Consider the following 27024-nt stretch of genomic DNA (forward strand, 5'->3'; position numbering starts at 1 on the left):
TTCCTAACAGCCAAGGAATGAAATCTCCAGATCTGTAAATCATGGTCTTCCAAATCCTTAAAGCCTTTTCAATCTAATGATGAGTTTAGGTCTGACCCAACCTACCAAGCTTGAAAATCTGAAATAACTGTGAAGACTCCGCCTGCCCCTAGGGAAAGCCTTGGGGCATTAAGTCAAGGAGTCTAGAGCCTGTGAGTCAAGTTCACCCCACCAGGTGACCCTTATCAGCAGATTGAAGATTCCACAGCTCAGCAATCATGCTCTAATCAACCCCATGGTTGCTTCACTGACCAGAGTGCACCACCACCCCACCACCTGTGTGCTGAGAAAGCCACGCCCTTCATGCCTCTATGGCCGCACAACTTCATACCCAAGACATCAAGATGCCCTCCTCCCAGCCCCCTTGGGAGATAGTCCCACCCAAGCTCTAGATGCTCACTAGGACCCCTGTTCACCTCTCATTTGGGAGAAACCAGTTTTTGTTGCCAAATTTGAGCTTGAGGTGGTCACACCCCGCACAACCCACCACTTCCCACTCATCAAACAGAAGGCACCGATCGGTTTACTGCAGCACTTTTTATTTCCTCACAATGACGCGTTGCTGGGGCCTAATGTTCTCACATGACAGTAGAAAATCAAAATCTGTTGTCATCTCTTAAAAGAATTGAGAATTGCGTACAAAAACCTTACATAAATTAAAAGAATGAATAAATTTACAGGTGTGAATGCAAACTGTTTCCAACTCAAGGCAAGTAACAGCCCACGGTGTCCTGGTGGGAAATCTTCAGTAAGAAAGGAAAGCAGGTCCTAAGGCTTGGACCTTCCCAACCCCATGTAAGACCGGCCAAGACAGAAATGACAACTGTTTCAGGACTCTTGCCAGCCTCTAGAGAAATCCTGGAATAGGCAGCTCTGACACATTAATACCCTGCACAGAGAGAGACTCGCAGTCTCCCAGATTCTTATCAAGCCATTGGATTTCTCTTCCATAAACATTCTCACCTCAGCTACAGAGGTGAGAGCCGCATATAACTAGGGGTTAAAATCAAAGATATGCACAGGGTATTAAACATATACCAAGGTAGAGTTAACTTGAATACAAGGTCAAAATCAGCAACAAGTTCTACAATCCAGTGCTGATATCAGAAACAAGCTTCAAGGACAAATTTCTTTTCAAAGGCTTATTCCAGTTTCATGAGGCTAGCATGAGGTGTATACATTTGCCAGGGCAAATTTATACTTCTGAATTAACTCATGCAGCAAATGCTACGCATCTGCTCGCAGTCCGTTTAGAAGCATTTGCGGTGGACAATGGAGGGGCCAGACTCGTCGTACTCCTGCTTGCTGATCCACATCTGCTGGAAGGTGGACAGGGAGGCCAGGATGGAGCCTCCGATCCACACCGAGTACTTGCGCTCAGGAGGAGCAATGATCTGAAATGACAACAATGGGGTTTTAGTTGGTGGCACCATCTTACCTGCAAGGCCCCTGGGCCCAAGGCCACAGTCGCCTCTGCCTCACCTTGATCTTCATCGTGCTCGGAGCCAGCGCAGTGATCTCTTTCTGCATCCTGTCGGCGATGCCAGGGTACATGGTGGTCCCACCAGACAGCACCGTGTTGGCATACAGGTCCTTTCGGATGTCCACGTCACACTTCATGATGGAGTTGAAGGTGGTCTCGTGGATGCCACAGGACTCCATACCTAAGAGACAAAGCTCACCCTCAGAGATCGCGCGATCAAGGTGCAAAGCACCTTGACCCTCGACAGCATCAAAGGGAGGTCAGTCATGCTGCCCACCGGACACCTACCCAGGAAGGAGGGCTGGAAGAGCGCCTCGGGACACCGGAACCTCTCGTTGCCAATAGTGATCACCTGACCATCAGGCAGCTCATAGCTTTTCTCCAAGGAGGAGGAGGATGCAGCAGTAGCCATCTCCTGCTCGAAGTCCAGGGCGACGTAGCAGAGCTTCTCCTTGATGTCACGCACAATTTCCCGCTCGGCTGTGGTGGTAAAGCTGTAACCACGTTCCGTGAGGATCTTCATGAGGTAGTCTGTCAGGTCCCGGCCAGCCAGGTCCAGACGCAGGATGGCGTGGGGGAGGGCGTACCCCTCGTAGATGGGCACCGTATGGGTGACCCCATCCCCAGAGTCCATGACAATACCAGTAGTGCGGCCAGAGGCGTACAGAGACAGCACAGCCTGGATGGCCACATACATGGCAGGAGTGTTGAAAGTCTCGAACATGATCTGCAGGAGACAAAAGGCTCCATTAGTCAAAGGAATGGACTCAGGGTCACCCCATGCTCTCACACCATGCCAGCATGCCACAAATGTGATGTGTGGAGAAAAGAAAAGGAAGCAAGCAGAAACACAAATAAGAAACCTTGAAGACTTCAGGAAGGAAATGCCAGGAGAAGAACAGAACCCTGGAAATATTGAAAGAAATACTTGAATTTCAGAAGACAAAACTAAACATGAAATGACTTGTGAAATACATGAAATGTCTCAACCACCCGGCTGTGCTTACCTGGGTCATCTTCTCACGGTTGGCCTTGGGGTTCAGAGGGGCCTCCGTCAGCAGCACGGGGTGCTCCTCGGGGGCCACACGCAGCTCGTTGTAGAAGGTGTGGTGCCAGATCTTCTCCATGTCGTCCCAGTTGGTGACGATGCCGTGCTCGATGGGGTACTTAAGGGTCAGGATGCCACGCTTGCTCTGGGCCTCGTCGCCCACGTAGCTGTCCTTCTGCCCCATGCCCACCATGACGCCCTGGTGTCGGGGACGCCCAACGATGGACGGGAACACGGCCCGGGGGGCGTCATCCCCAGCAAAGCCAGCTTTGCACATGCCAGAACCATTGTCGATGACGAGGGCGGCAATTTCTTCTTCCATGGCGATCTATTCAAAGATGGGACTCACTCAGGCGTGCCCTGACGCTCAGAGAACGGCCCCGGCAAAGGCCCTCCCCGCGAGGCGTTCGACCTCCCCCCGACCTGGCTCCAGAGTAACCGCCTGGAACCGGGGCCGGCTTTTACGTAACGCCCCCTCCCCCGTCGTTTCTCGGAAAGGAGACCGAGGGCTCTCAATACTGCCGCCCGGACTCGCCCTGCCCCCTCCCCCAGCAGCACACCCGCTGCGCCCTCCTCGAACCAGCTGGGGCGCAGCCCACTTACCCCCCCCCCACCCCACCCCACCCCACCCGACCACCCTTTGTTCCCGGGGTCGGGGTGGTCGGGCCTCTGGGGCCGGGAGTAGAAAAAGGAACTGAGAAGGGGGTGCGGGGACCCGAATACCCGGGCAGGCCGCCTAGGCCTAGTCGCTTACCGACGGAGACGGGCCGCGGGGTGCGGAAGAGCGAGCAAAGAAGCGCGGGAAGACAGGGAACGCTGGCCGGCTGCGGCGAGTGAGACCGTCCGCGGCCTCCCCCGCCGGTATTTAAGCGAAGCGGGGCGCGCGCGCGGGCCGGCGGCGCGCGCGGCCCCAGAACATGTCCATATATGGCGATCTTTCCGAACGCCGGGCGCCCATTGGCCCGCCCGAGAGGGGCACGTGGGGCCCCGCGCCCGGTCCCGCCCCCCGCCCGCACCGCCCCCAACCGCCCCGCCCGCGCTGCCCCCGGGCGCCGGAGACCCCCAGAATGAGACCCCGCGCTGACTGGCGCGCGGGCGGGATGGGTGGGCGCCCCCGGGGGGATTTCAGGAGTGGTCGCAGAGGAGGCTAGGGAGCTGACCTGGGCGCCCTGCCCCGGGACTGTCGCGCGCCGTGGGGGAGGGCCCGGCTGCACCCCGAAACTGCCTGACCCGGGGCTGGGCGGCACCCGGAGCAGGGTGTGTACCCGCGGCCAGTCCGCGCCGGTGGGCTTTCCTCCCCGCGCCCCCGTTAATCTTCTCCTCTTGGTCTCTGCAGGCCATCAAGGCGGGTTCCCCGCACCGGGCTGGGGGAGGGGAGGGGAGGGGGGTGGTCCCGGCCGGCCTCCCTTGGGGCACTGTGGGCCCGGTGTTCCAGGGGAGTCTTGGGGAGCCGTGACTTCGACCCTGTCTGGATGGGAAAGAGCCGATCGTCCCGACCGCAGCCACGACCGCGCAGGCCTCAGCGCCGGAGTTGGGGCACCGTGGTCCCTGACAGTACAGAAACTGGCCCGGTTCTACCACACCCAACGCATCCTGCCCCTCAAACCGCAGGCCCGATTGTCCCCAGGCGGGGGCTCCACTCTGGGTTTGGGGTCACCCTGTTCCCTCTGGGGAGGGGGTGGAGCTTTGTTTCAATTTTAATGACCTTTGAGCGTTGTAGGGAAACTGAGGCAGGGGAGAAGTCTTGACTGCCTAAACGGTCAACTCCCCCACTAAACTTGAAGTTGGCACCCTCTCTTCTCTGTGTGTGTGTCTGTGTGTGCGCGCGTGTATGTACAGTCGCTCAGTCGTGTCCCACTCCTGGACCCCTGCTGCCCTGGGGCTGTGGTTTTCCCAGGTCCAGGGCGCGCCCGTTGTCCCAGGAGCTGGCACTTAAAGACTTGTCACCTCTGGCAGGGTCCTAATGACCCCCTCTGCCGCCAGTATTTGGGTTATGTCCAGAGGGAACTAGGTACCATGGTTTCCTTGGACTTGCAAGCTTCACGATTGCTCAGTAATGAATGAAAACATCACAGGAGACATAGGGAAAAGCACTGGCCAAGAGCGATGGCAATGGTGCCAGGCAGAGTGAGTCTGGGGACTCGTCCAAGGTCCAGGTGCTCTGGGCTGGTGTCTGATGGGGGGCGGGGCCGAGCGCCCCAAAGAGCTGGGCAAGGTCTGGTGTCTAGCTGGTGTTATCTATCTTTGCGCTAGGCAGGTAAAGCAGGCACCCAGCTCACCTGTGGACTGCAGTCACCTAGATGCCAAAGCCATGCCTATGGCCACCCTTGCTGCCAGGCCTAGCTGGGTTCCCAACTCCCGAGACTGCAAGGGCGCAGGGCAAGGCTGCTGTCCATCAGGTGTGTGCTCCACCCAAAGGAGAACCTGGGGCTAAGTCTCCCTCCAGAAAAACCCACCCTTATAGGCGCCCCTGGGCACAACCACGGAGCTTTCAATTCCCAGGTGGGGGAGTAAGTGTGTGAAGATGACTGCAATACTTGGGGGGGGGGGGGGTCCCAAGATGTCACACATGGCAAGTGGGAAGTTTCCAGTATCGTCCAAGGCGTCGCGCCCAGTGTCCGCCTACCCCGCGTTCCACTCAGGCTCTCTCGTCTGCGGGGGCCTCGCCTCCCCGGACTCCAGTTCCCTCCGGCACTCCTTTGTCTGGTGCGCCTGGGCTGCTGCTGCTCCCTAGACAGATGGGGAGGGGGCGGAGGCCGTTGGAACTCTGTCCCCTTCCCCCCCGCTGCCATCTTCCCCACTTTGCAAGGGCGCTGGATGCACAAGCCTTTGGTCGGGGGGGGGAAGTGGGACCCGGCCTGGGTTCCCGGGGGCTCCCACCCTAGGCAGCCAGCCCCCCACCCGCAGGGCTGGCCGGCGGCGGAAGGGAAGGGGCGCTCTCAGCCGGCCTGGCGCGGGGTGGGATGGGGTGGGGGAACAGCTTCCACATCCGCGACTGTGTCACCCGGCGCGGGGCGCGGGAGGGGGGAGGGTCAAGGTGCGGCCGCAGGTGCGCAGGTTGGGGACGGCGGCGCGCAGCGCGGCCATATTTGGCCATTTCTGCGCCGCCAGAGCCCCGCCCGCCGCCCGGGAAGCCGCAGCCCGGGCAGCCCCGTCCCCGCCCGCCTCGGGCCCTGAGTCACCGGCCGGGCGGGGGGCGGAAGTAACGGACTAGGGGCTCTGGGCGCGCTCCTCGCCTTATTTAGTCAAGGAGGCCGCGGATTGGCCGGCGAGACAAAGGGGCGGGGGCGGGCTGCCGGGACGGGGGCGAGGCGGCCCAGGCGCCTTCGAGGGTTGGGGAGGGGGACCCGCCGCCGCCGCCGCCGCCGCCTCTCCCACCCTGTCCACGGGTCCGCGAGACCCCGCCGCCCACGTCACACCCGGCCGCAAGAGCGAAGGGTGGGGGTGTGCGTGTCCCCAGAGGTCAGGTGGCGCGGGCGGGGATGGGGGAGTGGGGAAAAGGAGCTGGAGGTTTGGCGAGGGTGTGGAGGGGGCGACCCCTCGCCTGTGAGCACCCCCCTAGAACCAGCAGTAAGTGGACGCTGCGGGTGCAGGGACCGAGCCCCCAAAAGAGAGAGACCTCCAAGCCCTGCGCAGGGGGTTGGGGAACGCCTTATTCTGTGCTGTGATTTTTCTGTTTTGCAACTGGCAGTGCGAGGCCTCGCCCAAGGTCATCTCAGGGCTGTGCTCATGGAAGTGCAAGGCCGCCCCCTCCTCCCTCAAGATAGAGAGGCCCAGGAATCCCTTGGGAGGGGACCACACGAATGTTGCAGCCCCTGGCTCGGGTGAGCAGGGAGGCCCTGGGAGGAGCGAGAGTCAGCAGCTGCATTTCTGCCCAGAAGCGGGTGTGTCCTTCCATCGTGAGGATGGAGGGGGGTCAGAGAAATGATGTGTGTTTTGTTTTTTTTTTAATTCGGTGCTGGGTTTGGTGGATTTATCGTGTGCTTGCTGCATCTCGTTTCATCTTGCGGCCATTTAACGGCTGAGAAGACACTGGTGCAGGGAGGTGGCATCACCTTGCAAGGAAGTGTGGCCTGACTGACTTAGCCCAGGCCTCCCCAGCCCTGGGGTACTGCCAGGCAACCCCAGCTCAGGGTCCTTCTTTCCCTTCCCTCTGACAGCCACACCAGCCTGTCAGTCTCCCTGGTCCAGCCTCCAGGGATCCTTCGCAGGATGAAGGTCACCTCTGCACCTGGTAGCTGACCTGCAGCCCATCACCCCACCCCTGCCTCCTGCCTCTCGCCATCTCCCACTAGCCAGTTACTTGCCAGCCAGTGTAGGGACTTGGTAATGAGTCCCCCTTTTTGCCTTTGCCTCTGCCACTCCACCTACCAGGAATGCCTTTCTTTCCCCTCCCCCCAAATGCAACGTGGGATTCTGAGTTGGATCCTCAAACAGGGAAAAAAAAAAGACAGTAGTGGAAGAACTGATGAAATCTGAGCAAAGTCTGAAGTTTAATGAATTAACTACCAGTCAATCTCTCAGGACGACAGTTGTACCATGACTTGTGTAAGATGTTAACGTTAGGGGAAACCAGGTGGAAAGTCTGCAGCAATGCTAATACTGACTTTCCGGCGTTTGTGGCAGTCTAAAATTATCTCATAATAAGAACTTCATTTTTAAAATACCAAGGAGGACTTCCGTGGCCGTCCAGTGGTTAAGACTCTGTGCTTCCACTGAAGGGGGCACAAGTTCAATCCCTGGACAGGACATGTAGAGAAGTTCTGCGTGTCACAGTGTGGCAAAAAAAAAAAATCCAACGAAAACCACAAAGTTTCCCTACCCTCAGCTCACTGTCCTATTCTCCTAGGCTTGTGGGTCAAATGCAAGATGAGTGTTCTATCACATAAAGCCTTCTCCAGAGTGCTGGGCTGGCTCCCATGGTAACAGGCATAGCCCCTGGAGTGGTTCTGTCTGTTTGGAACAAGGGTCCCCAGACTGCCCTGGTAAGCAAAGTCAGGTTCCTGCTGGCTTGGCCCGCCTACCTCTGAGTTTCAGATCAATGAACAGAGTCAGGCCAGATACTTCTGTTTCTGGTCTAGATGTCTAGAGGGGTTTGTTCTCCTGCCAGCAGTTTACAGATAGGCACCCCAGGAGCCCGGGGCTCCAGCCCCAAGCCCTGTGGAGCCTCCATTGTGGAGCCTCCATGGTGGCCAAATGCTTGAGCACTCAGGCATTGGTGAGTTGTCAGGTGCTGTATGCTCAGCCCTGCCATTTGTCCTGTGCCAGGATGCACTGGGCCAGGCCTCTTCATGTGTCATCCAGTCATTGCTACATGAGGCAGGTAAACTGAGGGTCACAGGGTGTCCCCTCCCATGAAATTGGGGGGTCAAGTACACAGAGACACCTAGGCCAGGGCTTCACTGCTCTGGCAGTGGAGAGCTACTGGTATCTTACAGACAGGCCCCGCTGGAGTTTCTGGGAGGTTCCCATCTCACTATGATGCAATGGGAACTGAGGAGGCCCTTGGAAGAGTACTGGGCTGAGAGTCAGGACCTGAGTTCTGTGTCTTAATTGCTGTAAAGAAGATGGGCCAGTGATGTGAGCGATGTGTGACCCGCCAGAGGCTCTGAGCCTAGTGGCCCTCCTGCACTGTACATAGGTCTGGGGACAGGATGCCCCTGGATGGCCCAGTGAACTTTCCTCAAGCCTCACCACTGAGGTTTTCCAGACCTCTGGCCTCAATGTCCCCAGGCATTCAGTTTTCTTTGATGAGTAAGATGTACTCACTCAGTACTTCCATGTGTCAGAGCTGAGATTTCCCAGAGCAGCGGTCTGTGCACTCTGCTGCCCAACTATGCACCCCCAGGCCTCACACCCCTGGGCCTCTAGGGCCATGACAGTGCTCCCTACACCACTGAGCAGCCTGCTGGCCCAGCACAGAGGTCCAGAAGTGGTCACCATCTGCTCTTCACCTTTGCTTGCACACACGCCAAGAGCACACTTTGCCCACCTGTGTGAAACCTGCCCCCTGTGGTTAGGGCACAGTTCTTACACTGTGTCCACAGATTGCAAAAAGGAGCCAAGGATTATACCCAGAATTCTGAGCTTCCAGCTGCTTCATGATAGCCCTAGATCAGCATGTGGCTAAAGACAAACCAGGGTGCCCACCAGACCATAGCACTCTGCACATCCCGGTCCTGCGTCTGTCCAGTCCGGCTGCCAGCCTTCTGCTTCCCTCCAGTTAATGCTACAAATCCCATCACCCTGCCCCCCGTGCCACTGACTGCCTTGAGATCGAAATTCAGCCCCTTATCCTGTTGCTGGGGGCTCTCATGGCAAGCTCTCATTAACCCCTCCACCCCCTCACCTCACACACCTCTCACTCACAGCCCTCCAGCCCAGGACCAGCATCTGCCCAGAAATATTTTCCCATTGGCTGCTGCCTCCCTGCAGGCCTCCAGGTCATCCCTAGCATTGGTACAAGTCCCTACCTCCCACCTGAATGCTTGTTATTCAGTTTGTCCCCGCCCTTGGCCCCAGAGTGTGGTTCTCCTGAGGCAAGGAGCAGCCGGTGTCCCCTGGTTCCTATACATGGGAGGGAAGGAGGAATGGAGGGGGAGGGTTTCCAGCCAGCTCTGCCAGAGGGAAGGGCCGTCCCTGAGAGTCAGAAGGGGGACAGGGGTGCGGCTGTGGACAACTTGGCTCTAGAGCTGAGAGGGAAAGGAGACCCGCCCAAGGCCTGACTGCCCCCAGGAACCCTCTTCCAGCACCGCAGCTGGTAGGCGAATGGGGCTGCAGGCAACAAGGGTGGGGCCCACCTCCTGCACTTATCGCTTTGGCCCCAGGCTGCGGGGAGCTCGCCCAGCCAGCCAAATTCTCTTGAGCTGTACTAGGTCAGGACTGTCGCGACAGGTGTCCCCACCCCCGGGACACCTGGCGCCACACGGAAGACAGGGAGGCGGATCAGGGCAAAACACTGGGAGAAGGCCGCTGCTCTGGTGCTGTCTGCTCCCCGCCACTGCTCCAAAGGCTGCAGCTGGGGTGCGCAGAGTGGCGCGGGGCGAGGTCAGGGCCGGGGTCGAGTCGGTTCCGGACGGGTCACCCGGGCCTTCGTCGCACCCTCCTTCCCGGGCTCGGACTTCCCAGGGAAGCCGCGCTCCGGGGGCGTGGCCTATAGATTTCAGTCCCGCCCACTCCGGTCCCGCCCACTCCGGACTCTCGTTGGCCGGGCCCAGGGCCGCTTGTCCTAATTTGGTCCCGGGGCGGGTCCCAGGCCTCGAGTCCTGGCATGCCCCTCACCGTCCCCCGGCTGGCCTCCACCTCCTGGCGCCTGACCCCAGCCCCAGCACCGGCTTTCCCTGGGCCCTTTGGGGTCAGCGCCGGAGTCCCGGGAGAAGCTAGGTCCAACGGGCGGCGGAGAGAGTGCGGAAGAGGCTGCCGCTGAAGCAGCGCCAACTGGGACAGGAAGCCTGGGGCGCCCTGCCACCCGCGGCCATTCTGCGCCCCCTCTTGTTAGTGGGTTTCAGATCTGGGGCCTCCCTTTCACCGTTCAACCCGCATCTCCACAACGGGTTGCGGGCAGGGCACTGCACGCAGGGCCTTGCAGACTGGGGAGGTGTGCGCAGTGCCCGCACGCAACACGCACCTCTCTCCATCGGGCACTGGCTGGGCGCGGGTCATCCCCTATTAGCGGCGAGTTCGGAGGCTTGGGCCAGGAGATGGCGCTCTGGCTGGTCGCGGCGGCCCGGAGCGTCCAGCTCTAAGGCGGGCCACTGTCATTCCCGGGTGGGCCGCCAGGTGGATCCCGCTATCGCGGCTAAAGTGCCCCGGGTCGGGCGAGGAGTCGGCGCTTGGGGGCCGCACCTGTCAGCCCCACCCCAACTCTCCACCGGGCTGGCCCGGGCCTCCCGCACAACCCCGGCAGCCATTGACCCGGGCTGGGGAGGTCGCTGTCAGTGGCCGCTGAGTCACTGCCGCCCGAGGGTGACAGGGAGCGGCTTGGGAGTGGCCGGTGACCTCAGTCGGTACTGACGCAGGGAGACAAGGTGGGATTGGGGTCAGCCTGCACCCAGGGCAACAGAAGAAGGGAGGGCCAGGGCCACCACTCAGGAGGCAGAGCCAGCCCACCCCTGTGTCCCTGTACCTTCTGTTCAGGGAGCAGACAGCACCCACAGAGGGACCCCAAAGCTAGGGCAGACCCTGGGCCTGAGTGTGTCTGTTGAATACACAGCTGGTTTAGATGGCAGCTGCCATACTGTCTGCTCACTGGACATGCTGGGTTATTTCAGCAGCTAGGCCACCTGGGCAGATGGCCATAGATGACCAGTTCAGAGAGAAGGAGGAGGCTCAGAGAGGCTGAGGTTGGTTTGAGGACACACAGCGTGATTGGAGGGGTGGGACTCTGAGCCCCTCCCCCAACTACCCACATCCTGCTGGGATGGGCAGGCCAGGGTTGGGGTACGAAGGGGTGTGTGTTCAAACCACTTCTCCAGAAGCCACGCAAGGGCTGTCAGCGGTGGGGCTAGGTCATTTGAGGTTGGGTTAGCCCCGGGAAGGTGGGAGTGGGAGCTGGTGGAGGTGCAGCCTCTAGGGAACCTGGAGTGCCACGCCAGGGCAACAGCAAGACTCAGAACGCCCTGGGGTGGGTAGGGAGTTGAGGGCAGACTCATGAGGTCTCCCTGAAAGTCCATAGGTGGGGGGCAGAGAGAGCCAGGTTGGGGTCAGGTCATTCCTGGCGAAGGACACAGGATGCCCATGGGCAGGTGGCCAGAGCAGCACCTCTGCCTCCCTGGGTGACAGGTGAGTCACCCTACCTGTGTGTCCACCAGGGCCTGTGTGAGTGAATTGTCTCAGGGAGCTGGCCCCCCGGAGCAGCCCTGACCCACAGGAGCCAGCCAAGTTTAGCAGTACTGAGCAGGCTCACAGACCCACTCCTGCCCACAGCATTTTCTTCCCTACTTTGCCCAGACACAGACTGAGTGTGGGGCTGGGAAGGGGCAGGCCTGGGGCCTGTAAGTAGGAGCAAGTTGGCATATCTGCAGATGTCTGTGTCTTACCTACCTGGGAACAAGGGAGGGAGTTTCAAGATGAAAATGTTCCCTCAAATTTTTTGGATGAATGCTCAGCATGCAGGATCTTATTTCCCTGTTAGTTGCTCAGTCATGTCTGATTCTTTGTAACCCCACGGACTGTAGTCCGCCAGGCTCCTCTGTCCATGGAATTCTCCAGGCAAGAATACTGGAGTGGGTTGCCATTCTCTTCTGCAGGGGATCTTCCCAATCCAGAGATCAAATCCAGGTCTCCTGTATTGCAGGCAGATTCTTTACCACCTGAGCCACAAGGGATGCCCTATAATACTAGAGTGGTTTGCCATGACCTCCTCCAGGGGATCTTCCCGAACCAGGGATCGAACCCTCATCTCTTATATCTCCTGTATTGGCAAGCGGGCTCTTTACCGCTTTACCACCTGGGAAGCCCTAGTTCTCTGACTAGGGATCAAGCCTGCGCCCCCTGCGTGAAAGGATGGACTCTTTTCCACTGGACAGCCAGGGAAGTGCTATGTTCCCTCAGGCTTTGAAGGCTTGACCCCCTGGCTCTTCCCACTACTGCTCTTGGGATATGGTTGTCATTTGAGTCCCAACCCAGGGTCCATGGTTTTTTGTGTTTTTCCACAAGAGTTTGTTGGGCTTCCCAGGTGGCGCTAGTGGTAAAGAACCTCCCTGTCACTGCAGGAGACTAAAAAACGTGGGTTAGATCCCTGGGTCAGGAAGATCCCCTGGAGGAGGGCATGGCAACCCACTCCAGTATTCTTGCTTGGAGAATCCCATGAACAGAGGAGCCTGGGAGCCTGGTGGGTAGCAAAGCGTAGGACAGGACTCAAGTAGCTTAGCATGCATGCACAAGAGTTTAGGCTTTCCCCTTTTTTTCTAGCTGATCTGAGATTTTTGGGGTACCGGTACTGAAGACTTTTCATTATTGTCTTGGCCATTACTAAGCCCTAGACCCTCAATGTCCTTCAGTTCTTGTGAATTTTCTCATGTTATTTCTTTCATATTTTCCCTCTTTCCTGTTTTATTTTTTTCTGTTCTTTCATTTGGGGTTTTCTGTTAATAGACCAGCCATACCTCCTGGTTGAATCTTTTAATAGTCCTATTTTTCTTCTATCTCTTTATTTTTTTTAACTTTCTGTAATATTTTTTGACTGCTTCTGACCTGCAGTGGAATTTAATTTTATTTATTTATTTTAGTTATACCGTGCAGCATGTGGATCTTAGTTCCCTGACCAAGGATTGAACCCATGCCCCCTGCAGTGGAAGCATGAATTTCGTAACCACTGAACCTCCAGGGAAGTCCCTACAGTGGATTTTAAATTAGATATTATGGTTTAAGAAAAAAGTTTTTGAGACCCTTTCAGACTTGCTAATTTTTTTTTTTTACGATTTGTCACACTTGTCTTATTTTTTTTTTTAATTTTTCTCTTTTAATTTCTAAACCATTTGGGAGTTGGTCTTGGACATTCTGACCTTTACTCCTTAATATTTCAGTGTCTTTTTCCTAAGAATAGGGACATTGTCTTATATAACCACAGTACAGCAGCTAAAATCAGGCAGTTTCACATCAATATGACAGTTCATCTAATCTGCAATCTAAATTTCAGTGATGACGGTTGTCCCAATAATGTCCTACACAAAATTGTTTCCTGACCTAATCCAGGATCTGTATTGCATTTAGTTATCCTAACTTATGACACACTTAATCCCCAGGGCCTCACTCCTATTCTCTGTACCATTTGTAGCATCACCTGTAGGTGAGAAGATTTTTATCAGAAGCAGACCAGCACTAATGCCTCAAGCTGAGTGGCATGGCATGGTCCCCATGGGAGCCATTTGACGAAGGTGCCCATGTGCAGAGCCTGTTTGACTGTAGGACAAGGCAGTGAACTATTTCTGTTTTGGCCCAGAAGTAAGAGACGTAGTTTAGTCCTTTTCGGATCCCCAGCAAGGTTTCTGGCACACAGTAGGTACTTAATAAGTGCCTGTGATTGTTGGACATGAAGTGTCAGATTCTTTCATGATGACCTGAGCTTCTGCAGATAGATTTGGCCTTGGCATGTGTGTTTGGCTGAGAAAAGAAGAGAAGCTAAAGGCAAAGGAGAAAAGGAAAGATACACCCATCTGAATGCAGAGTTCCAAAGAATAGCAAGGAGAGATAAGAAAGCCTTCCTCAGTGTTCAATGCAAAGAAATAGAGGGAAACAATAGAATGGGAAAGTCTAGAGATCTCTTCAAGAAGATTAGAGATACCAATGGAACATTTCATGCAAAGATGGGCACAATAAAGGACAGAAATGGTATGGACCTAAACAGAAGCAGACGATGTTACAAAGATGTGGCAAGAATTCACAGAAGAACTATACAAAAAAGACCTTCATGACCCAGATAACCACAGTGGTGTGATCAGTCACCTAGAGTCAGACATCCTGGAATGTGAAGTCAAGTGAGCTTTAGGAAGCATCACTACCAACAAAGGCAGTGGAGGTAATAGAATTCCAGTCGAGCTATTTTAAATCCTAAAAGATGATGCTGTGAAAGTGTTGCACTCAATATGCTAACAAATTTGGAAAACTCAGCAGTGACCACAGGACTGAAAAAGGTCAATTTTCATTCCAATCTCAAAGAAAGGCAATGCCAAAGAATGTTCAAACTACCACACAACTGCACTCATCTCACATACTAGCAAAGTAATGCTTAAGTTTCTCCAAGCCAGGCTTCAACTGTATGTGAACCGTGAACTTCCAGATGTTCAAGCTGGATTTAGAAAAGGCAGAGGAACCAGAGATCAAATTGCCAACATCCCTTGGATCATCAAAAAAGCAAGAGAGTTCCAGAAAAGCATCTACTTCTGCTTTGTTGACTCTGCCAAAGCCTTTGACAGTGTGGATCACAACAAACTGGGAAATTCTTCAAGAGATGGGAATACCAGACCACCTGACCTGCCTCCTGAGAAATCTGTATTCAGGTCAAGAAGCAACAGTTAGAACCAAACATGGAACAACAGACTGGTTCCAAATTGGGAAAGAAGTATGTCAAGGCTGTATATTGTCACCCTGCTTATTTAACTTATATGCAGAGTACATCATGAGAAACGCTGGGCTAGATGAAGCACAAGCTGGAATCAAGATTGCCAGGAGAAATATCAATAACCTTAGATACGCAGATGACACCATTTTTTTTTTTTGACACCATTCTTATGGCAGAAAGCAAAGAAGAACAAAAAGAGCCTCTTGATGAAAGTGAAAGAGGAGAGTGAAAAGGCTGGCTTAAAACTCAACATTCAAAAAACTAAGATCATGGCATCCAGTCCCATCACTTCATGGCAAATAGATGGGGAAACAATGGAAACAGTGAGAGACTTTATTTTTGGGGCTCCAAAATCACTGCAGATGGTGACTGCAGTCACGAAATTAAAAGACTCTTGCTCCTGGAAGAAAAGCTATGACCAACCTAGACAGCATATTAAAAAGCAGAGACATTACTTTGCCAACAAAGGTCCATCTAGTCAAAGCTATGGTTTTTCCAGTAGTCATGTATGGATGTGAGAGTTGGACTATAAAGAAAGCTGAGCGCCAAAGAATTGATGCTTTTGAATTGTGGTGTTGGAGAAGACTCTTGAGAGTCCCTTGGACTGCAAGGAGATCCAACCAGTCCATCCTAAAGGAAATCAGTCCTGAATATTCATTGGAAGGACTGATGCTGAAGCTGAAACTCCAATACTTTGGCCACCTGATGCAAAGAACTGACTCATTGGAAAAGACCCTGATGCTGGGAAAGATTGAAGGTGGGAGGAGAAGGGAATGACAAGAGGATGAGATGGTTGGATGGCATCACCGACTCAATGGACATGTGTCTGAGCAAGCTCTAGGAGTTGGTGATGGACAGGGAGGCCTGGCATGCTGCAGTCCATGGGGTCACAAAGAGTCGGACATGACTGAGTGACTCAACTGAACTGAACTGAGTGTCTGTGTGTGTGTCTGGGTGCAGGCATCTGTGTGTGTTTTTGTGTAAGGGTGCACTCAGGCAGAGTCTGGGCAGAGGCTTCTACGGTCACCTGCAGAATTGTGAGCTCCTGACTGTCTGTGCCAAGTATTGACACACCTTGGCCACTGGTGTGTCCGGAAGCCCGTGTGGCCAATAAGTAGTCATATTTTGATGAAGCTGACCTGTTCCTCACTCAGTCCCATGTAGCCAGGACTCACTCAGACAATGTGAGTGCTCCTCTTATCCCAAGAATGTGCAAAGTCCTGAGATGTGGGTGCTGGAAGATCGCCCTGTGGCCATTGCCCTCAATCCTGTCCTTACGTTCCCTTTGGAAACTTTTGGCCTTGCTGGAGCCCGGAGGCCTCTGGTCTCTCCCTCCCATCTCCTGCCAGATATAGCCCTCGTCTCCCCCTCTCCCCAGCAGCCCCCCGCCACAGGCTTTACAACAGACAAAAGCCAGGAGATTCACCAACTTCGTACCCTGACAGCCCCAAGTGGGGGTCTCCCCAGCTCAGCCAATAGGTCTCTGCTTAAAGTAAAACTGCCAAGATGGTGTGTGTGTGGGTGCATGTACATGTGTGTGAGTGTGTGTGTGTGTGTGTGTGTTTGTGTAGATGAGGGTCTTGGGAGGAGGGGTCGGTGGGGGAGGTGAGGGATCTTTAGAGATGGTGGTGGATGGAGCAGGCCAGGCAACCCCAGTGTTTGTTTCATGTGGAACAGGCCGGGCACCCCCAGTGTTTGCCCACACGGTGCAGTCTGAGATGTGTGCGCCCCCTCCCTTCTGCCCTGCTGAGGGGAGCTGTCACCCTAAACCGCCAGCAGGCCTCCAGTAAACCAACCTAGGCCCCCGCCCGCCCGTGTAAGTGGAACTGCGGGGCAGCAGAGAGCTCTGCCATGAAAAAATCATGAGGACACCAAGCTGTGGGCCTGTTTCAGGAACAATGCGGGAGGCCAGGCCCTGGGCGCCTGCCAAGCTGGACCCTGAAAGCAGGTGATGGGCCCAGGAGTGAGGAAATCAGGGCCTTGGGCTGTGCCCAGCGACACCTGGACCACCGGGGCAGCTCTCACCCTGTGGGGCCGAGGAGTCAAGGGCAGAGGGTCAAGGAGGGATGGCAGAGGCCTGGCCATGGGAGGGATGGTGTACCCGGGGTGGGGTACAACCAGGGCATCAGGTGGTCAAGGCCTGAGGCTGAGGCTGAGGCTCTGGGGTGAGGCATCAATGAGCTCTTCTGTGAGGAGTAATTCCCAGAGACTCACTGCCCTGTGGGCAGGGGCCTTCTGCCATTGCTCAGTGCAGGGGGCCAAGATCTGATTTAGGAAAGGTGTGACTATGGAGGTCCCTCAGCCGGTGGAGCTGCCCTGGCCCCCATCCTGGGCCATTTCCCAGCTTCCAGGGCTCCAGGCCAGCTGAGGCAGAGAGGGCCCCCTCCCCCAGCCTGCACATACACAGCACCTGTGCCAGCTCACACCACCAGCATCAGTGTTGCCCGGGCACCAAGCCTGGTGCACGCGCTGGTTGCCATGACAGCAGGCAGCATGCTGGCAGGAACCCAGGCTGGGCTCTAGCATCGAGGGCTGGCTGTCTAGACATGCAGAGGTGGGGGTGCTTTCCCTGGTAGCCCCGGAGGAGCCTGGCTGGGGGGAGTGGGAGGGGGGTCCCTCCAAATGGCTAGGACTGCCCAACCCCCAGCATTCCAGAAAAGGAACTGTTTTCTGAGAGCTGCAGGGTGGATGTTAGGGGTCTGGGGGGCTTTAAGGCCCTCTCTGCTCCTGGTCCCCCCACCTGAACACTAAGGGAGGCAGGAGGCCAAGGATCAGCCCCAGCCTTGTCTGCTGGGGGTGTCTGACAACTGAGGCCACTCCCACCTTCTGGGCCCAGCTGTGGCCCGAAGGGCCCATCTGGCTGTGTCCATCCGCAGATGGCCACTCCCAGTAGTAGGGGCCAAAGGCATGGCTCATTGTAGGAAATGGCACCCTCCTCCAGTCAAATATATTAAAGTTGGTGTGTTAGGCGGCCTGACATCTGTGCCCAGGCCTGGTCCTGGTTGCAGATGCCAGTTCAGGGTGGTGGGCACACACTGGGTTCATGCCCCCGCCCCTGGGAAGGGACGGGGTCAGGTTCAGAAGTGAGCAGGGCAAGTGAATGGGGCTCCCAGAGTGGCAGGGACCTTGAATGTCCCAGAGCGCAGGCTGGACAGGGCAGTGGTGGGCACATTTGTGTGCCCTAACTGGGTGGCTGTGTGGAAAAGTTCTGGCAAGAGGCATGGGATTCTGTGGGAAGGGGGCTCCCCATTACCTGTGGATGCTGCCATGGTGTGACAGACACCCCTGAAACAAACTCCCTTAGGCCACGCACAGCCTGGTCACCCTGCTGGGCAGCCCCAAGGAGGTTCTGAGGCTGGTATCCAGAGTAGCATCTCCGGGCTGGGGCTGACCCAGCAGGTAGCTGTGGCTCACTCTGCCCAATTCCTGCCTGTGTGTACTTACACACACACACACACACACACACACACACACACACACACACACTCCCAGACTTTCAGGCTTCCTACCCCATCTATCAGCAGATCCTGGGCCCATCACACAGGAACCTCCACATCAAACATTCACAGGCACTTATTAAGTATCTACTGTGTGCCAGAGCCTTGCAGGGGATCCAGAAAGGAACCATGACCCTAGCAGGCAGCTGGGCAAGGCCCTGAGATCCTAGGAGGAGGAGGGAGGGAGGGAGGAGGGACCATCTGTGCAACCCCCCCCACCCCAGGTAGCCTGTGCTGGAAGGCCCGACTCTCAGAGCCCACCTCCCCCCACCCCCCTACCCCCTGCCCCCTGGGCCCTTGGATCAGTGCTGGGGAGCCCCACCCACCCCCACTTGGGGCTGTGGAGCCCAAAAACTGAGAGGCCACGGGCAGTTCTGGCTCTGCTGCTGAGAGGCTGCCTGGAGCCAGGCCTGCTTAGCGCCTGGCGGCTGGGCTTCCTCCCGCAGGGCACGTGATGCCCATGAGCACCCTGCCAGCACCAGTCAGCGCTAATGAGGCCGTCATGCTAATCGGGCCCGGCGGGCCCCTTCAGAAGGCTGGCTGGGGGTTGGGAGTGCAAGGAGAGAACACTGCCCGTGCCCGGGGTGGCCATGGGCACAGCTGCCCCTCGGGCCGCCCATACACACAGGAACTGAAGTGCGGACAGCCTCACAGCTGGTACCGCCAAACCAGGACACTTCCCTGGCATCAAGCGCTGGGCAATGCAGTCTCCTGGGAACATGGGGGGATTTCGTGTAGGCATCATCTCTGCGGAGGGGGTGCAAGCCCAGACTGCATCTCCCTCCCAGGGGGTACCTGGCACACAGCAGTGTCCCATAAACCCCTCTGGGCCACAGAGGTGGACGGCACTAGCCAAGACCAGTTCCTCACTCAGTATGCACCATGCTGTCATGGGGATCTGTGTGCAGACCTCTCTCCCTGAACCCCAGTGTGAACCCCTCAAGCAAGGGGTCGGGTCTCCTGGTCTGCTCAGTGTCTGCACGTGCCTGGGGAGGTCGCTGCCTGGGATCCAGAAAGTGGAGGAATGACTTCTGAGCCATGTGCCCATCCGCCCCACCCACCTCCTGGGGCCTCCGCATGCCCAACCCGAGGCCCCTTCATTCTGTTGGACCCCCGCATGGCCTTGAAAGGGATGGAGGGGTGATGCCTGGAGCATCAAGGGCAAGACTCAGGAGGCCAAGGCTGGAAGTGCCCTGCAGCTCCCACTCCTGGTCCCCAGGGAGGCCTGAAGGTCACACGCTATGATGAGGAAGAAGACACCAAGGCTGGCCCAGGCCCAGGGCAGGTGGCTCTGGTTTCACTACTTGGCTCCTGGCCCCTGAGGCAGGTGCAAGAGACAGACAGGCAGGGTGAAGCTGAGCAGGCCCACCGCAGCTCCCAAAGACAGCCTCCTCGGGCTCAGGGTTCGGGGAGGTACAACAGGGTGGGACCCCAGAGACTGAGCTGGGAGGTACTGGGGTCAGAGGTAGCCGCCTGTGGCTTCTCCTAGCCTAATGGCCTCATCCTTCTGCTGGGAAGGCTTTGCCCTATGTAATCGTGGGACTCGGCCCATTAAGGACCCCATAAGGACCCCACAGTCAGGCCAGTCACTCTATGCAGTGTGAGTGGCAGTTCAGGGGTCCCCAGGGCCACCCATCAAGGCTGGCTTCACCAGAGCCCGCCCATGGCAGACAGAGCAACCTCATGGGCCCTGAGAGGTGCTCAGGGTACAGGGGTTGGGTCCGAGCCTGGCCCTCTGACCCCAAGTCCAACGGCCTGCCACCTCCTTGTGCTGCCCGGGATAATGTCTGCTCCACATGTGTGCTCCCAGGTCACCCTCCCTCTGTGCAGCCCGTGAGGCAGGCGTGACTGTCTCCATCACACAGCTGCCACCTCAGCTCAAATCGAGGGCCCTTCCCCCGGCAAAGCCAGGCTTCCTGGCCAGTGTGAATCCGGCTAAGCAGCTGCCTCTTCACACCTGGTTTGGATCTAGGTGCCATGAGTACCAGGATGGGGGCATTGCCTGGCCCGCTCACTGGCACCGACAACCCTGCCTGCCACTTTCCCAGCTACAGACCACCCTTGGGAAGCACCAGACTCAGGGCTGCAGGCTGTGACCCAGGGGCTGCTGAGGAGGACAGTGCAAGGCTCGGCCACAGCCGCCCGGGTAGCAGCAAGGAATCAGAGAAGCGGTAACTGGATCTGGCGGCCCAGGGTGGAGGGCTGCGATCGGGTTGCGGCCACATGCAAGTTTTCCACCAGGCAGCTTTCTCTACCTCGGGAAAGAGCTGGCCTGGGCTGGCGAGTCTGTGCAGTGGGTCTGGGGGCCTGGAGGTGGGGGGCAAGGAGAGAGGCCAAGACTGGGGTGTAGGTGTCCAGAGGGCGGGGTACAGCACCAGAGCCAGGGCCAGGCAGCCGCTAGCGAGCACAAGGAGGTGGTCAGCCCTGCGGCGAGTGGCGCTCTCCAGCCCCACTGGCCCTGGGCTCTGGCCCCTGGGCAGTCCGGGAGTGGCTGAAATCCAAGCTGGGGTAACGAAAGGCTGCTGCTGTTCCTAAGCCGGCACGGCTCTGATCCGCCCTCCCACCCGCCCTCTGCTGCCCGCTGGCCATGTAAGAGCTGCCTGGGCCCGCCACTGCTGGTCAGAGGCAGCATCTGAGCGGGCAGCGGGTCCATGACGCTAGTCGGGCCTGGGGGCCGTAGGCCAACCCAGACGAGCCGGGCCTCTAGGGGATCCCAGGGGTGGTGAGCACAGAGAGAGCTTCCTGGGCCCCTGTCGGGGACCTCAGCCAGGCCCAAAGATGCCCACCAATGGCCTGCACCAGGTGCTGAAAATCCAGTTTGGCCTCGTCAATGACACTGACCGCTACCTGACGGCCGAGAGCTTTGGCTTCAAGGTCAATGCCTCAGCACCCAGCCTCAAGCGGAAGCAGATGTGGGTGCTGGAGCCAGACCCAGGGGAGGGCACTGCCGTGCTGTTTCGCAGCAGCCACCTGGGCCGTTACCTGTCAGCCGAGGAGGACGGGCGTGTGGCCTGCGAGGCGGAGCGGCCGGGTCGCGACTGCCGCTTCCTGGTCCTGCCGCAGCCTGACGGGCGCTGGGTGTTGCAGTCAGAGCCGCACGGCCGCTTCTTCGGTGGCACCGAGGACCAGCTGTCCTGCTTCGCCACGGCCATCACCCCGGCTGAGCTGTGGACGGTGCACCTGGCCATCCACCCGCAGGCCCACCTGCTGAGCGTGAGCCGGCGGCGCTACGCACACCTGTGCCCGCAGGAGGACGAGATCGCGGCCGACAGCAACACGCCGTGGGGTGTGGACGCACTCATCACGCTCATCTTCCAGAACCGGCAGTACTGCCTCAAGTCCTGTGACAGCCGCTACCTGCGCAGTGACGGCCGCCTCGTCTGGGAGCCCGAGGCTCACGCCCGCTACACGCTTGAGTTCAAGGCGGGCAAGTTGGCCTTCAAGGACTGCGATGGCCGCTACCTGGCACCCGTGGGCCCCGCGGGCACTCTCAGGGCGGGCCGCAACACACGGCCTGGCAAGGATGAGCTCTTCGACCTGGAGGAGAGTCACCCGCAGGTGGTGCTGGTGGCTGCCAACCACCGCTACGTGTCAGTGCGGCAAGGTAACTGGGGTGCGGGGCCAGTCACGGGTGTGTGTGTGTGTGTGTGTGTGTGTAGGGTCCTGTAGCGAGTGGCTCTGGGTTGAGGGGTGAGAATACACTTGTAGTAGCACACAGTGTAAGTGAGTGGGCCGTAGGCCATGTATGGGGTCCCTGCTGAGCCTCGGGCCCACTGGACAGCTGCTGAATGCAGGATGGGCGGCACCCAGCTGGAGGTGGTTGAGGCACAGGCTCACTGCTCCTGCCCCATCCACACTGGGCTGCCCTCTGCCTGCCCTTCCCCTTTTCTTCCATCACCCCACTTCCGAACTTTAAAGGAAACGGGCTGTGACCAAGGGCAGGGAAAGCAGGCAGCAGGAATGGAGTGGGGAGGGGTCCTAGGGGCCCTTCCAGTCCAGGGAGATGCAAGCGGTCCCTCCAGGGCGTGGACTCCTTGGTGGGGAGACACTCTCTCTGCTCAGCAGGTGTCGTGTGGCTCCCCCCAAGTCCCCGATCATTGGTCACCTGCTTCATGTGACCTGCAGGCCCTTCTACACGTGATCATCTGCCTGTGGGGTGAACATGGGCAGCTCTTACTTCCCCTTGAGGAAAGTGAGGTTCCAGAGTGGCTCCATGCCACTTGGACTCCTGGCTCTGTGCACCCAGAAGGGGTGGGTGTACCCAGACCCAGCTCACTGCCACCACCTGGTCCCAGCCCTCAGCACATGGAGGGGTGGCCCAGCTGTGATTCTAGGGGTCCCTGCCTGTCGTTTGGATCTTCAAGGCCAGTGCAGAGTAGGGACCGGCATTCAGCAAACACCCCTGAGTCCTTGTGGCATGTGGTTGGGTCCTGGAGTGTAAGGGAGAACAGACAGCCCCAGTCTTTCCCATCACAGGTTCTACTGTCTGGCCACACTGCTTTCTGGCCTTGACCAAGGCCCATATGCTTGGTTTGCCAGTAAAAGGTGGGCAGTAGTGGGGAAAGCTTTCTCTGTGAGTCAGAGGAAATGCTGGATACAAAGCATTTGTCCATGTTCAGCTTGTGAGTGAGACAAGTGTAGTGGGTATGGTGGTGATGCTGGTGGTTGTAAAAGTGGTGATGGTGATGGAAAGGGTGCCATGGTGACAGAGATGAAGCTGGTGGTCCTGCTGGTGATGGTGATGGTATTGGTGGTGATGGAGATGATGATAGTGATGGTGATGATGATGGTGGTGGTGGTGAGGGGGGGATGGTAGCCGTATAAACTATTTTTCATTCTCTGGATTACCCCGCATCTGACCCGATCCCTTTGATGGGGGAATTCCCCCACAAAGGAACAGATTCACTCCCCCACCACCACTGTGGCCAGAGGTACCTACATTCACCTCCCTGCTTTCCTTGCAGTAAGCCTGAGGGCATCAGACCTGGCCCTGAGATGTTCTGATGTTGACTTTGCTAACCAGTGATTCAGGGAAGCAGAGTGTGGCATCTCAGTCTGAGGGAGCAGGGGGATAGTGCCACTAGGTTTTGAGGCAGCTGGAGTGGTGGCTTCTGTGGAGTGGGCTGGTGGTCCCTTGGTCCCTGTCATTTTGCTGGCCAGGTAGCCCCAAAACTTGTCTCCTTCCCCCAGGCCAGGGTGTTTGTGAGCAAATTGACTTTTCCTGCTGATTTTTTTTTTCTTTCCCAACCTCCATCAACCAGAGTCTGCTTGTTTCTGCTATGCCCACTGCCAGCCCTCACTGATGTGGCATTGCTGCCAGGCTGCCCAACAAGCAGTGTTTGCTGCTGCAAGTAACAATGACTGCTTATTGGCTTAAGCCACGAGGACGCTAATATCTTGCCTAAGTGGAGGTCTGGAGGCACAGGAGTGGTGGAGTCCTGAACAGGCACCACATCCAGCTCAGTGGCATCACAAAAGTCCTCTGCTCTTTCCTCTTTTTCTTGGAGGAACTGCTCTCCCAGGACAGCTCTGACCTCAGACTGGTGCCCCTGTGGTCACAAGACAGCTGCTGCTATTCCAGACCTCATGTCCAAACAGAACAAAGTCCAAAGGAAAGAGGGACACTGGTTCTTATTGTGGCTTTGCAGGAGTAAGAACAGGTCTCTTGTAAATGCTCAGACACCCCTTCTTGCTCACACATCCACCACTTGATCAATTCCTCCTGGGACAGTAGGGTCCATGCTCTTTGCCAGCACCAACCAGGACTCCATGAGACCCTGCTGCTGCAAGATCAGGGTCCCAGGAGCAGCCGGCTGTGTGAGACTGAGCCCCTGGGCTGTATCCTGTCTGGAGGGGGTGTGTGGAAGGTGATGCTGGGGACACCAAGAGGCTTGACCTCAGAGTTGGGGGTGGAAAACCTGCAACCACAGCCTCAGACCCCTGGCTTCACTCCTCCCTTTAGTACCTGTCAGATGGTTCCCTCACCTTCTCAGGTCTTGCTTCAGGGAGGCCGTCCCTGGCCAAAACCCCAGCAGTCATGGGCACAGGACATACCATTTTTGTTGTCCACCGCTCCCCATGGGCCAGCATCTGGAGAACAAGAGCCATTGTTTTGTTATTGCTGATCACAGGCTGGGGGCAGCAGGAGCCTACTTTGTGCAGTACTGCTGATGGGATGGTGGGGTTGGCAAGGAGAAGGGGTCACTTTCTTGGGGTAAGAGCAGTAATCTGTGTAAGAAGGGAGACAGACTCCAGTCTGGGGGACAAACAGGACAAAGCCATGGGCCCCCCTCTCCAGTCAGGACCCTGCCTGCTGTCCCACTTCCTTCCCAGGGGGCAGGGCAGGACAGGATGTGGCCCTGACCCTTCAGCCCTGATGGGGGTATGCCCCACTCCCTTCTGCTCGGCTTGCTGGAGCTGTTGGGGCTCAGCCTCAGGGGAACTCTGTGATCTGCCAGTTGCAATGGAACAAGGACGTGGTTTATGGGAAGATACCAGGGAAACTCCACTGCCTGACTGCTCTTCCCCACCCTAGTCACAGATGCCCCATTCATCTCCCTCCCAGGCAGAGTCCCAAGTAGCTTTGCCCTCCCTCTGGGGTCCTGGGAGACCATACACATGTGCATGAGGGGCTGAGGAGGTGACAGGGGGCCAGTCCCTGCTCAGTGCCCAGGAACAGACCCCAGGCCCTCGCTGTGTCCTGAGCCATGCTAGGGAAGGACAGGAACCCTGCTGTGTCCACCCAGCAGCTTAGGGAGGAGATATAAATAGAGGCTGCTGTAAGTCCTGGGTCCAGAGAGCAGGAGCAAGCAGATTACCTGCTGATTAGCTGAGGCAGGGGATTTGGCGGCACGGAAGGGCCTGGCTCATGGGGCTGTGTTGGGAACCCGGCCTCTAGGGAGCAGTGAGCCTGCACGGCGCTGGGGCAGAACTCCAAATGTTCTCAAGTCCAAAGGGTTCTAGATGAGACCCCCACTGACTTCAAGGATGCCCCAAGAGCATGCCTCCCCATCCCTCTGCTCCCCACCCCACCCAGGGTGAGGCGTGAGGGGCTTCCCATCTCCTCCCTCCAGGGGTCAATGTCTCAGCCAACCAAGATGAAGAACTGGATCACGAGACCTTCCTGATGCAAATTGACCAGGAGACAAAGAAGTGCACCTTCTATTCCAGCACTGGGGGCTACTGGACCCTGGTCACCCATGGGGGCATCCAGGCCACAGCTACACAAGTGTGAGTGCACCATCCTCACCTCTGTGACCCCCTTCATCTCCACCAACACCAGCATCACCACCTCCACCATCACCATCACCTCCTCTACACGCACCACCTCCGTTGACGTCACCACCACCATGATCATCTCCATTTCCACTACCACCTGCATCACCACCTCCACTTCAACCATGGGGACCACGTAGCCACCCAACCAGGGAAGAAGGCTGCTAGCGCGTGGGGCAGCTCTTCATGGTGGTGGGCGTAGCAGTGGAAGTCAAGTGCCTTGAGAGGGTGGTACTGGGCTTGAAGGAGATGGGGGAGGTCTGACCCTGAGTCCCCATGCCTTGCTCCTCTGAGGGGACCTTGACCTGCCCCTTCCAGTTCTGAGAACACCATGTTTGAGATGGAGTGGCGGGGCCGACGGGTGGCCCTCAAGGCCAGTAACGGGCGCTATGTGTGCATGAAGAAGAATGGGCAGCTGGCAGCCATCAGCGATTTTGTGGGTGAGCATACCCCTCCTGCCCTGGGGAGCCTGGGACTGGGCACTCTGCCTGGGGACAGTGCCAGCTCAGCCCCTGTCTCCACCCAGGGCTGGGCCCTCTCCCTCCCCATGGAGCTGCTGCTGTCCGACAAGAGTCGTACTCCCTGGTCCAGCCCATTGCTCTTGACATGGGGGCTCAGATCCAGAGCATCTCGATCACTGTTGCACTTCTGGGGAACCAGGGGCTCACATAAGCGGTGGGCAGATCGAGGCGCACAAGCGGGGCGGGTCCCGGCCTGGCGCTCTTGCGGGGCTGTGGGAAGGCCCCTCAAGCCCTTGTCTTGCCAGCAGGGGAGGACGAGGAGTTCACGCTCAAGCTCATCAACCGGCCCATCCTGGTCCTGCGCGGCCTGGACGGCTTCGTCTGCCACCGACGTGGCTCCAACCAGCTGGACACCAACCGCTCGGTCTACGACGTGTTCCACCTGAGCTTCAGCGATGGCGCCTACCAGATCCGAGGTGCAGGCTAGGGCCAGCGGGAGGGGCAGGGGCCCGGAGAGAGTGGGGAGGGCTGTGCCCAGCCCGGATGGGAGAGCGAGCCGCCCGCCGACCCCTCTCTTCTCCACCCCCAGGCCGCGGCGGCGGGTTCTGGCACACCGGCAGCCACGGCAGCGTGTGCAGCGATGGCGAGCGCGCCGAAGACTTCCTATTTGAGTTCCGGGAGCGCGGCCGCCTGGCCATCCGGGCTGGGAGCGGCAAGTACTTGCGCGGCGGCGCCTCGGGGCTTCTGCGCGCGGACGCAGACGCGCCGGCTGGGGTCGCACTCTGGGAATACTGAGCCATTAAACCGTGTCTGTGACCAGCAGCTCGCGGGTCGGTGGCGCCGCTCGGGGTGTGTGGGGAAGGGTTCACATCGGCCTGCCAAAGGCTCGCTGGACGCTTGTCACTCCGTCATCCCTCATGCCCAGAAAAATCCAAGGTCGGCACTTGTCCAGCCAATTGAACGTCCCGAGACCCCTTTCTGGACGGCCAGTCCCCGGCCTTCTTTTGTCTGCATCACTCCTTGGCACATATCTCCCCCCCAAGCTGGGGGGCGGGGGTGGGTGGGAGAGGACCCCCACTCTACTGAGTAGGACCAGGATGGGAGTGGGACAGCTGGGAGGAGCCTCATCCCAGGCCCCAGCAAGTCAGGTAGATTAGAGG

At 57.6% G+C, this 27024-nt stretch overlaps 2 protein-coding genes across 2 annotated transcripts; one reads left to right on the forward strand and one right to left on the reverse strand.

The window, feature by feature from the left end:
• Positions 1–557: 557 nt before the first annotated feature.
• Positions 558–3436, reverse strand: ACTG1 (actin gamma 1). Its single transcript, XM_020906466.2, has 5 exons — positions 3325–3436; positions 2530–2898; positions 1811–2249; positions 1522–1703; positions 558–1433 (listed from the first exon to the last, which is right to left on the reverse strand). Exons 2-5 carry the CDS (start codon positions 2890–2892, stop codon positions 1290–1292), a joined length of 1128 nt encoding a protein of 375 aa, XP_020762125.1. The 5' UTR covers positions 2893–2898; positions 3325–3436; the 3' UTR covers positions 558–1289.
• A 2487-nt stretch (positions 3437–5923) lies between these two features.
• FSCN2 (fascin actin-bundling protein 2, retinal) lies at positions 5924–26675 on the forward strand. Its single transcript, XM_020906647.2, has 5 exons — positions 5924–21732; positions 25202–25358; positions 25722–25843; positions 26173–26340; positions 26454–26675. The coding sequence occupies exons 1-5, from the start codon at positions 20907–20909 to the stop codon at positions 26657–26659; spliced, it is 1479 nt and encodes a 492-aa protein (XP_020762306.1). The 5' UTR covers positions 5924–20906; the 3' UTR covers positions 26660–26675.
• The last annotated feature ends 349 nt before the right edge of the window (positions 26676–27024 follow it).

Source organism: Odocoileus virginianus, chromosome 17, assembly GCF_023699985.2.
Source record: "Odocoileus virginianus isolate 20LAN1187 ecotype Illinois chromosome 17, Ovbor_1.2, whole genome shotgun sequence".
Taxonomy (NCBI): domain Eukaryota; kingdom Metazoa; phylum Chordata; class Mammalia; order Artiodactyla; family Cervidae; genus Odocoileus; species Odocoileus virginianus.